At 43.9% G+C, this 12484-nt stretch overlaps 1 protein-coding gene across 5 annotated transcripts in view; it reads left to right on the top strand.

The window, feature by feature from the left end:
* Positions 1-12484, top strand: part of COL11A1 (collagen type XI alpha 1 chain) — a 257732-nt gene that overhangs the window by 92899 nt on the left and 152349 nt on the right. For 2 of the 5 annotated variants that reach the window (XM_063940097.1, XM_063940094.1), the window contains exon 6: positions 12197-12346. The exons of 1 other annotated variant lie outside the window; for it this stretch is intronic. In XM_063940097.1, the coding sequence (XP_063796167.1) occupies positions 12197-12346 (150 nt within the window). Of the gene's footprint in view, positions 1-11342; positions 11460-12196; positions 12347-12484 lie in introns of all 5 variants that reach the window. 2 more of the 5 variants (XM_063940098.1, XM_063940095.1) reach the window with 2 other exon arrangements.

Below are 12484 nucleotides of genomic sequence, written 5' to 3'. Positions count from 1 at the left end.
TATAGCTCAAACCATGAGCCCATGCTGCCTGAGTGTCTGCTCTTTGCTTCCTCGTATTCTGCTCCAAATAAGAACCATGTGTTCTTGCCATGGGAGAGATCTTTCGAGGCCCAAGCTTCTGAAATGTACAATCCATTGATACAAACATCCCCCAGAGCTACTGTGTAACATGATAATGCTGCTTCTTGTGGAAAATAGGAGCGCTGAGATCATTGTGGAAATATTCTGAGGCATTCAAGGAAAATATATATTTAAAAAAAAATCACCTCTAATGCATTTTCCAGACAATGTCTCTATACTGCTACAATTTGTGGCTTCAAATGGGATTTAACCACTTCACTGCTGACTAAACTGGGGTTTCACTAATATACAGTGAGATTGAAGGACAAGGTTAATAAGACCAGTGGCCAAATTCTCTTTATGTCAAGTGACAACAATTTAGATATTCCATCATGCTGGGTTTTTTATTTTGTATCTGTGTGCATGTGGTTTCTATTCTGTATTTATAAAGCACGGCCAAAATACAAAGAGAGTTGCAATAGTTGGAATGTGTCATGTCGACCTGGAGTGAGACTGGGTAAGTGTAATTCCAGGCCAACTTTACATCTTCTGTTTATATCGGTGAGTTTTTTGGTGGCTGCCAATTTCTGCAGATCTAAAATTTGTTCCACAATTATTTTGGCTCTTTCTGCTGCTTTGTATCATAATATATTCCTCAGTCTGAAGACAAGACAGAAAATAGAAATTGTCATTGTTCCTGTCACACTTTTTCTCAGCCATATGTTCGATATTACTTCTAGCGAGGGAAAAAAAAACAGCTGAACAGGAGGATTAATATGTTCCCTTTAGCCATGGCTTATGTAGTCATTTAATTGCAGTACATTTAATTAACTTACTATTTGATACGAACCTGTCTCTTTCGCTGTGCACATAAAAATTAATATTAAAGTAGTAAAATTACTGTCAGGCCAGTATTAAATTGCCGTCTATACGGAAATGGAAACTTAAAACCATAGTTTCCAACATTTAATATAATTCTGAGTGAAACTTTGGTTCTAGTGAAATATGCTTAGAGAGGACACACTGGGGGACATTTACAAAGAAAAAAAAATAGCAGCATAGTCCAAAACCCACTTGTCCCATGTTGTAATATCACTTGGCAGTACACTCTGCCAAGTGAGGAACAATATGCAGATTGCTGCACATTTGTACTAAATTAGTATGACACTCTTTATTGCCTCCTAAATGACTCCCATTGGATTCACTCATTTCGGATATTTAGTACTATGGGGGTCATTCCGAGTTGTTCGCTCGCAAGCTGCTTTTAGCAGCTTTGCACACGCTAAGCCGCCGCCTACTGGGAGTGAATCTTAGCATATTAAAATTGCGAACGAAAGATTTGCAATAATGCGAAAAGACTTCTCTGTGCAGTTTCGGAGTAGCTCGAGACTTACTCTGCCAGTGCGATCAGTTCAGTGCTTGTCGTTCCTGGTTTGACGTCACAAACACACCCAGCGTTCGCCCAGACACTCCTCCGTTTCTCCAGCCACTCCCGCGTTTTTCACAGAAACGGTAGCGTTTTTTCACACACACCCATAAAACGGCCCGTTTCCGCCCAGAAACACCCACTTCCTGTCAATCACATTACGATCACCAGAACGAAGAAAAAACCTCGTAATGCCGTGAGTAAAATACCAAACTGCATAGCAAATTTACTTGGCGCAGTCGCACTGCGGGCATTGCGCATGTGCATTAGCGACTAATCGCTCCGTTGCAACAAAAAAATAACGAGCGAACAACTCGGAATGACCCCCTATATCCCATCATGTCATGACAATGATACAGAAGTTAGTAAATTGTATGGTATTTTAAGCATGTAGGAATCCATTTATTAAGCAGTGATAAACACTTTCTCTGGGGTTTTTTTTGCCAGAAAGTAGGGTTATTTGTGCTTCTCCAGATGGGAAGTAGCAACAAAGTTGACAGTATTGATTATAACAGTCAGAAATGTTGACAGTTATTATGCCAACAATGCAGTGCTGGTGCGGTTGCAATGTTATTTAAAGCATTTTAACCATGCCTGCATTATAACCATAAGGCCAGGATGTGCTATTACCTTTCGCGGCAGAATTTCCAGTTTTCTGTATGTCAGTGCTCCTTTGTTCATTACGGGAATGTTCTATTACAGTTTTTTGAAGTCCCGCAATAGCTTAATGTGGTTAGCAGTCTCTAATGGCGGCTGAGAATAATCTGCTGCAGTGATATGTACTAAGGGCTGTCACTGTGTATTTTATGTCAGACTTACCTCTTGGTAATCACCATTTGTAGCTGTCAATGTTATTGTTCTTCACCTGGGCTGACTATACAATTTCTGCTTAAACTGTTTTTAGTGATCAAGGTAATAATGTTACTGTTGTGCATCTGCTATGCTTTTTTTCCCAAATAAAGCACTTTTTTTTTATTTCGTAACTTTTTTTTTTTATACTATGTTTCTTTATTACATCACCGCAATGCAAGTATCCAGTTTTATAATTATCTTTATGGTATGTGTGTGTATATATACATAACTCTGTGTCCAAGACCTTGGACAGGGGGCATTCACCACCTCACAATGTGCTTGAAGAAATTATATTCATGTATTGTTCACAGCGAGAATAATTCTGCCAAAGTATTGTTGATGTTTCAATTCCATATGGATCTTTCTCAAGACAGGCTTAGTCAAACAACCTTTCAACTGAATTTTAAGTCGACATCTTTAGACAGGGGGACAGCAGCATAGCCTCCCAGGCTTCTCTATATATTCTAGTAAAGACTGATAAATAGACCCCCTGAACATCAACTAATTGCAGCCTCCTAGAAGGGCAATGCCTTCAGGGTCCGAGGGGTGCTGTTGGCATAGTTCATTGCCTTTTCCTACCACCTCTTTTTATACCTTCGCTTAATTATAGTGCCAATGGACATTTGCACATGGCATTGCAGTGACTTTCAGTCATGCACAGTCAATCACAAGGGGTTTTTGTTCTCAGGGTTTTGTCCTTTGCAGACCATTACAGGGCCAGATAACGAGATTTATGGTAAGAACTTACCATTGTTAAATCTCTTTCTGCGAGGTACACTGGGCTTCACAGGGAATGGCATTGGGGTGTAGAGTAGGATCTTGATCCGAGGCAACAACAGGCTAAAAGCTTTGACTGTTCCCAGAATGCATAGCGCCACCTCCTCTATAACCCCGCCACGTGCACAGGAGCTCAGTTTTTGTTAACCAGTCCAATGCAGTAGCAGGTAAAAGAGATGACAACCGTTAGTAGCCACATACACCACATTCTCATGACAGGAGAAAGTGTAGCGAGCACGAGAACCCGGCGTCCAAAGGAAGCATCCTGGGAGGCGGAAGTATTGAAGGCATAGAACCTTATGAACGTGTTCACTGGGGACCACGTAGCCGCCTTGCACAATTGTTCAAGGGTCGCACCACGGCGGGCCGCCCAAGAAGGTCCAACAGACCGAGTAGAATGGGCCTTGATGGTAGCAGGAGCTGGAAGGCCAGCCTGTACATAAGCATGTGCAATCACCATTCTAATCCATCTGGCCAGGGTCTGCTTGTGAGCAGGCCAGCCATGTTTGTGAAAACCAAACAGTACAAAGAGAGAATCAGACTTCCGAAGGGATGCAGTTCTCTTCACATAGATACGGAGAGGCCATACCACATCCAAAGACTGCTCTTTGGAAGACAAGCCAGGATAGGCAAAGGCCGGAACCATGATCTCCTGATTAAGATGGAAAGAAGACACCACCTTAGGTAAGTACCCGGGACTTGTTCTAAGAACCGCCCGGTCACGGTGAAAAATCAGATATGAGGACCTATAAGACAAGGCACCCAAATCCGACACCCGTCTAGCAGAGGCAATAGCCAGCAGAAACAATACCTTAAGATAAAGCCACTTAAGGTTTGCAGATTCAAGAGGCTCAAACAGAGACCTTTGCAACGCCTCCAGAACCAATGACAAGTCTCAAGGAGCCACAGGTGGGACATAAGGAGGTTGAATCCGCAACACAGCCTGAGTGAACATATGAACATCAGGTAAGGACGCAATTTTTCTCTGGAACCAATCCGTCAAGGCTGAAATATGAACCTTGATGGATGCCAGATGAAGGCCCAAGTCTAGGCCCTGTTGTAGAAAGGCCAAAAGTTTGGCCATACTAAACTTGTAAGCGTCATGATTGTTAGAGGCGCACCAAGCAAAGCAAGAATTCCAGACCCTATGATAAATCCGAGCAGAAGTCGGTTTCCAGGCCTTCAAAATGGTTTGAATGACCGCCTCAGAAAATCCTTTGGCCCTCAAGACGGAAGTTTCAAGAGCCAAGCTGTCAAAGCCAACCGGGCTAAATCCTGATATACACAGGGGCCCTAGATGAAGATATGTGGGCGCTGCGGAAGTAGAAGGGGACGCTCTATCGAGAAACTCTGAAGGTCTGAAAACCAATGCCGTCTGGGCCATGCGGGAGCGATCAGAAGTAGGATTCCTCCTTCTTGCTTGAACATCCTTATTACTCTGGGCAGGAGTGACACCGGAGGGAAAACGTAGGGCAGCCGAAAGTTCCATGGAATTGCCAGTGCATCCACGAATGCTGCTTGAGGATCCCTTGTCCTTGCTCCGAAGACCGGAACCTTGTGATTGTGTCGAGATGCCATCAGGTCCACATCTGGAAGGTCCCACTTGTCCACGATGAGTTGAAACACTTCTGGTTGGAGGCTCCACTCTCCGGCGTGTACGTCCTGATGACTGAGAAAGTGCAGTGCCCTTCCCAGTTTAGGACCCCCGGAATGAATACTGCCGATATGGCTGGCAGATGGCGTTTTGCCCACTGAATAATCCTTGATACTTCCCTCATTGCCATGTGGCTTTGAGTGCCGCCTTGATGATTGATGTACGCCACTGTGGTGGCGTTGTCCGACTGTACTTGAACAGGTCTGTTCTGTATTAAATGCTGGGCCAAGTTCAGAGAGTTGAACAGCGCCCGCAATTCCAGAATGTTTATTGGGAGGAGAGACTCCTCCCTGTTCCACCGACCCTGCAGTAAGTGTTGCTCCAACACCACGCCCCAACCTCTCAGACAGGCATCCGTCGTCATATGGACCCAGTTGGAGATCCATAAGGGACGACCCCTGCTCAATCGATGGTCCTGCAGCCACCAGCGTAGTGACAGACGGACCTCCGGAGACAAGGAGATCATTTACAACCTGATCCGGTGAGGCAGGCCATCCCACTTGGCAAGAATTAGTTTCTGCAGATGGCGGGAATGGAATTGAGCATACTCCACCATGTCGAAAACCGACACCATGAGACCTAGCACTTGCATTGCCGAATGTATCGACACTTGCGGACGAGATAGGAAGAATCGAATCCTGTCCTGAAGCTTCAGGACTTTCTCCTGAGACAAGAACAACCGCTGGCTGTGAGTGTCCAACAACGCCCCCAGGTGCACCATGCTCTGAGCGGGGACCAGGGAAGATTTCTTCCAGTTGATGAGCCACCCGTGGGCATGCAGAAACTGGATAGTCAGATCCAGATGGCATAGGAGAATTTCTGGGGAATTTGCCAGGATCAACAAGTCGTCCAGATACGGCAGGATCCTGACCCCTTGACGGCGGAGTACAGCCGTCATTACCACCATGACCTTGGTGAAGACTCGCAAAGTCGTGGTCAAACCAAAAGGTAACGCCCGAAATTGGTAATGGAGGTTGCCAACTGCAAACCTCAGGTACTGCTGATGCGACATTGCAATGGGGATATGCAGGTAAGCATCCTGTATATCCAGGGAGACCATATAATCCCTAGGTTCCAAGGCCAGAACAATAGAGCGAAGAGTTTCCATACGAAACTTGAAGACCCTCACAAATTTGTTCAAGGACTTGAGGTTGAGAATGGGCCGCTAGGACCCATTCGGTTTCGGGACTAGGAACAGCAGTGAATAGTACCCCCTGCCCCTCTGAGCCACAGGCACCTGAACTACTAGTCCTGTATCCAGGAGGGACTGTACCACAGAATGAAGAGTTTTTGCCTTCACCTGATCTGAAGGGATGTCTGTCAGGCAAAATCAATGAGGGGGACAATTTTTGAAGGATGCGGCGTACCCTCGAGTGACGACTTCCCGTACCCAGGCATCTGAAGTGGTCTTCAACCATTCCTGGGTAAACCCTAGAAGTCAGCCCCCCACCCTGGGATCCCCCAGAGGGAGGCCCGCCCCGTCATGCAGCAGGCTTGTGAGTTTTGGAAGCAGGCTGACGGGCAGCCCTTGCTCGCTTAGGTTTGGGCTTATTGGGTTTGGAAGTGTGAGCCTGTTTCGGGTACGCCTGACCCTTTGCTTTCCCTGAAGGACGAAAGGAGTGAAAGTAAGTACTCTTAGCCTTCAGTACCGAAGGAGCAGTACTAGGTAGCCATGCTGTTTTAGCAGAAGCTAAGTCAGCCACTATCTTGTTAAGGTCTTCTCCGAAAAGAATGTCTCCCTTAAAAGGGAGCACCTCCAGGGTTTTCTTAGAGTCCAGATCCACAAACCAGGACCGCAACCAGAGAATACGGCGAGCCAAAATGGACATAGTAGAAGCCTTGGCCGCCAGAATACCGGCAGCAGAAGCCGCCTCTTTAATGTAATGAGAAGCTGTGACAATATACAACAGACATTGTCTAGCATGATCAGAAATGCTGGAAGGCAGCTCAGCTTCCAACTCCTGAGCCCACGCTTCAATAGTCTCTGCAGCCCAAGTCGCTGTAATGGTGGGCCAATGCGCAGCACCAGCTAAGGTGTAAATCGCCTTTAAACAAGCCTCCACACGCTTATCCATCGGTTCTTTCAGAGACGTGACGGTAGTTACAGGCAGAGCTGAGGATACCACCAGCCGAGCCACCTGCGAATCCACTGGCGGGGGTGTCTCCAAATTTTTACTTAGCTCCGCCCTGAGGGGATAGCGAGCTAGCATCTTCTTGTGAGGCGTGAATTTCTTTCCTGGATTTTCCCAGGATTCCTGACGTATGTCAACCAAATAGTCAGAGTGAGGTAAAACTTGTTTAACCACTTTCTGACGTTTAAATCTGTCCGATTTCTTAGGGGCAGTATCAGGCTTTGGGTCATCATAATTTGAAGAATTAACCTGATAGCCTCCAACAAGTCAGGAACTTGTGAAACAGATTCCACATCAGAAGCAACAGAATCAGTGTCTGTGGGGTCAGTATATACAGCTTATACGCCATCCTCATCAGACGAGGTGTCCGGGACCTTAGTGGATTGTGAGGAAGTAATGGCCCGTTGGTCTTAGGCGGACGTGGGTGGGATTTCTGTTTAGTCAGTGATTGGCTCAATTGCTGTAACTGAGTGGACAGTTGATCTGCCCATGGCGGATTAACGGCAGGGACCATAAGCGGTTGTACCAGTACAGGAGGTCCCATAGGGGACGTAAGTCTAGTTACCAGCATATTCAATAACGTGGAGAAAGTAGCCAAAGGTGGGTCATTTTGAACTCCCGTTGCTACGGTCCCACTGGGGGGTAAGGAACCCCCAGAACCTGAACCCTCAGCTGCTATATTCTCCTCAAACGTGCCTGCAGCATCACCACCGCGCACTGTTGGGTCAGCCCCAGCTCCGTCGCCCCTTGTAGCTGACATATCTGAAATCTCAATTCAAGGCAACCCATTACAATATCAGTAGCAAAACACCTGACAAGAACCCCCTGATTAGTGTATTAGCACAATCAGAGAGTTCCAGAGGTATATGGTGACTAAAATCACAGAGAAAAATACACAATAAGTATATCTTGTGAAACACCTATATTAATAAAAACCCTGATGCACTTAGCTCCCTCAGGTTACAGAATATAAGGATAGCAATCTGAGTGAGATACACAAAATGGAGGTCACACAGCAGCTATATGCACACACACATAGTCACATTGTACAATGCAGAAATTATGACATGCAATAAAACTGCACTGGACTAGCAATACATAGTAATACTAAGTATAGCTATACACTTAATAGATATATCATTGCACAGTAAAGACTGGATGTATATTACAGGGTACTTGTACTAAGTAACCCTGACTAATTGCACTGTTTCTTAACTAACACTGTCAGCAGACATGTAGAATACTTAAGTGTCCTGTAAAATGCACAGCGCTGACATGCAGGTGGCTTTACAGAGGAGGATTTGCCCAAACAGTCCCAGGATCAGCTCAGCTTGTCCTAATGGTGCCCAAACGCTGACAGGGAGTGAGGGAGAGAGAGATATGCAGCTCAAGGGCGGGAACATTTACTCTAAATGGCACCCTGGGGCTGGGGCAGGGGCTACAGGTCAAAGCCTTATCCCCTTACTGGACTTCACCACCGGGTACTGCGTGCTTTATAGCAAACAGTTTTTAGTAAAACCGACCTGTGCCCTTGCCCTGGTGGTCTAGTGGGGTCCCTGTACTGCCACAGTGTCCACGCCAGCGCGCGCTGCCCACCTCACACCAGCTGCGCCGGTTCGCTATTTCTAGCGGATTCCGCCTGGGGGACCCTTTTACCTCTTCCCTGAGTGCGGCCACGCGATCCTGGAAAGCTCCGGTGGGGTGTGTGACTGACAGATGAAAACCGGAGCCTCCGCTGTAAGTACCCGGCAACCAGGGCGCGGGAGTATACAGCGCCACTGGGGGAGGTGATGGAGCTGCAGCAGGAGATGTCTGACTGACATCTAACACTCAGAGTGTCTTTGCTGCAGCCCTTGAAGTCTTAATTTTTCACTTAAAAAAGCACTTCTGAGGGCTGCTGGTGCAGCCCACCTGTTGTATGCCTACTTACTGCATGGCACCAACTACAAAACTGAGCTCCTGTGCACAGAGGCGGGGTTATAGAGGTGGCGGTGCTATGCATTCTGGGAACAGTCAAAGCTTTTAGCCTGTTGGTGCCTCGTATCAAGATCCTACTCTACACCCCAATGTCATTCCGTGTGGAGCCCAGTGTACCCCGCAGCAGAAATATAGATGTGTGCACATACATCTAGCCTCTGTGTGTCACAAGTCACGTTACACATAGTGCGTGAGCGCCGTGTTACTTGGTAGCGCTGAGCTGCTTTTCATGCAACTTTTTACATTAAAATACTTCTTACCCAACTAGGACACACAAGCAGCTTATACTGATTAAAATGTGGCTGTGACACTGTACAGTAGCATTTTGGATGTAGATACAGCTGCAGTCGCACACAGAATATAGACATAACGCATATCATTTTAATCAGCATAAGTTGCTTGTGAGTCCTAGTCACATTACTTTGCGAATAAGATACACTTTAATGAAAAAGTTGCACAAAAAGATTCACAGCGCTACCAAGTTGCGTGACTAGAAGTGCTGTTTAACGCGCAAGGAGGCTAGGTGTAAGGGGACACATTTGTACATTGTAACATTTTGTCCTGATGGATGCATAAAGTTTGTAGAGTTTACACAATGTTAGGCACAGGCAGAAATCATGTGCTTGCCTTTGCAAAAGCCCATGGGGTAAATTTACTAAAGTGTGATTTTCTTTTTTTAGAAATGGAGATGTTGCCCATGGCAGTCAGTCAGATTCTAGCAATTATTTCTAGAAGGTGCTAGATGAATGATAAGTAGAATCTGATTGGTTGCCATGGGCAAAAGCTCTACTATTAAAAAAAAACCCTCATACTTTAGTAAATATAGCCCCATGTATCCAGTGCTTGTAGATCAGGTGGGTGAAGGGGCAATTTCTTGCCCAATATGACCATCCAAACTAATATGCAAAGAACTACAAGAAAGCATTTTCACTTTTTAACCCCCCACCCCTAATTGTTTTATATCATCTATTTAATTTTTACAGAAATCAAATGGTTAATTATTAAATAACATTAGGTGGATGTTTTCTGTATAGAACATTTTCTCTGCAATTTTGGCTTTGTTCATTAAGTGTATTTAATATGTTATGCGTACCAACCTATATTACATTCACTACTTTAGAATAAAATGTAATTAAACCATTTGAATCTCGATCTAAAATGTATTTTCTATATTCTTATGGTGTGCTAAACACAAGCTGCATACAATATTGACATTAAAAGATGTGAAAACACTCCTGTATTCAAGTTTCTTTGTGTACAGTGAGATTTACTACAGCATCCTATTTATCTTATTTTGCTTACCCTCAAGCCTAGCACTAAAAGTCATAGGTTAATCATTATAGAATGATTGCAATCACTTCAAAATGTCACTATGTGGAATAAGCCTGCTGGCACACAATCTTAAAGTGGAGCTAAGCCTGAACAATTATTGTTTGGTTATTGTAGTAGTGGTAGTACAGACTATCCTCTTTTCTTTGACGTTGCTCATTGCAAGCTCATATTTTTGTGAAACTATATCCCATATCCCAAGTTACTATATCAACAAATAGTCCAGATAATCAGAGAACTTTCCCATTTTCTTAGAATGTTCTTAGCTTTCAATATATATAATAATAATAATAATACCATCATCCCCTATGAGAAACATCATAATGGCAGGGAACAGTAAACATGGACTGAGATTGTAGACATGATATGTCCCTATAGTTTACTGCATTTGTAAATGACTTTCATATGTGTAACTAGAGCCCTTTTATGCTTAGTTTTTAAACAAGAGCATTTATCATAAAAGTTTAGTTCCACTTTAAACATAGTTGGCTATTTTGAAGCATAATATACCCTAGGCTTATGAATTTTCGGGTGTGGATCATAGGGTCGACAGTAACTATGTCAACAGTCATTAGGTCGACCACTATTGGTCGACAGTGACTAGGTCGACACCAGAAATAGGTCGACACGGTCATTAGGTCGACATGGACAAGGTCGACATGGAAAAAGGTCGACAAGAGTTTTTTATATTTTTTTGGGGTGTAATTTTCTTCGTAAAGTGACTGGGAACCCCAATTAGTGCACCGTATCCCGCTCCTCTACAGCTGCGCTCGGCACAGGTTATTATTCACAATCGTAGTCCATGTGGATCGTAAGTATGAAAAACTCATGTCGACCTTTGCCACGTCGACCTAGTTAACCTGTCGACATATTGACCGTGTCAACCTAATGCATGTCGACCAATAGTGGTTGCCCTAATAATTGTCGACCTAAAGACCGGATACCGAATTTTCACTCTGTCTTTCAGTTATGCTTTATTGCCCCAGTAAGACATGTAGCAATGTTTTCTGCATTCTAGACAATGTGGAAGGTGGTACAACATTGTGCATGGACATCACTCTGATAAAGCTATATGCTTATAATCTACTGCTGACTAACATAGCCTTGCTTAACACATCTTCCTTTTGCAATGTAGTATGCACCTGAAGAGCTAATCGAATATGACTATGATTATGGGGGAACAGATTACAAGGAGCCTGATTATGTAACAGAGGCACCCTCAATAACTGAAGAATTTGTAGCTCAGACTGAGGTACAGTAAATATATGTTGTGTGCATTGTATGTGTAACTATGTTCTCATCATCTGCTCACGTGTAATCTCAATCCCATCTTTCCACCTGACCTAGCCATACTGGAAGTCAGATGAAGTTAACGGCAGGCAATACATTTCTGATCGTCAGGGAATAAGGTTTACAAAACAACCTCGATGCAATGTCAGCTAAAATATTGTACTGAGATATTCTTGTCTATATGATAACTCTTTTTATAATGATGAAGTAGATGCAGATGCATCGCTAATCTTATAACATTTTGCAAACATTGTCTTTCTGCAGACGAACTGATTTAGATCCATGGTGTTCAAATAAAAGCCATGCATCTTTCATGGAGATTTGATATCTCAATACTTTATTTTAGATTTTATTATACATTGTAAATCGGGGTGTTTAATATTATTTAGGCTAATAATCATATTTTCTAAGTGGTGCTATTCATAGAGTAACGGTCCTCAAAGTAGCCTTGAAATACTGCATGATTTTCACAAATCACAGAATGACAAGATTATGGATTATTATTAGTTTTGAAAGCTTGTGAATTATTACATTATGTCACATACGGACTTTGTAGGCATTTGTTGTTCTCTGGAAAGCACCAAATACTAAATATGGCATCTATAAAGGTACACAACCTGCCCTAAAACTTCTCCTTACTTCATCTTCTTCATTTCTTCATTCATTGTTTCCATCCGGTCTTTCACCACGTTTTTGCAGAAGAAGAAAGCCAGTTCCAAAGCGAAGAAGAAGCCAGTGCCCCTTAAATCAAAGAACAAACCCCAAAAGGTCACGCCCAAAAAATCATTTGCAGCTAAGAAGAAGAAGGGCAAGACCGTTTACCAGGCATCAACAAGAAAAAGAATAGGGGTAAAGGTAGCAAAGAAATCAAGATCTTCAATAGGGCCAGCCCCGAAGATCTCTGATCATGAGACCTAAAATGCCCTAACCCCACTAGATGTGGATAGAATCTCTGGCTAATCCCATAACCTGACTATTCCTATGCTC

Source organism: Pseudophryne corroboree, chromosome 9, assembly GCF_028390025.1.
Source record: "Pseudophryne corroboree isolate aPseCor3 chromosome 9, aPseCor3.hap2, whole genome shotgun sequence".
NCBI classification, from domain to species: Eukaryota; Metazoa; Chordata; class Amphibia; order Anura; family Myobatrachidae; genus Pseudophryne; species Pseudophryne corroboree.
Note: the sequence above shows the minus strand (reverse complement) of the source record. Positions and strands in the feature narration are given on the sequence as shown.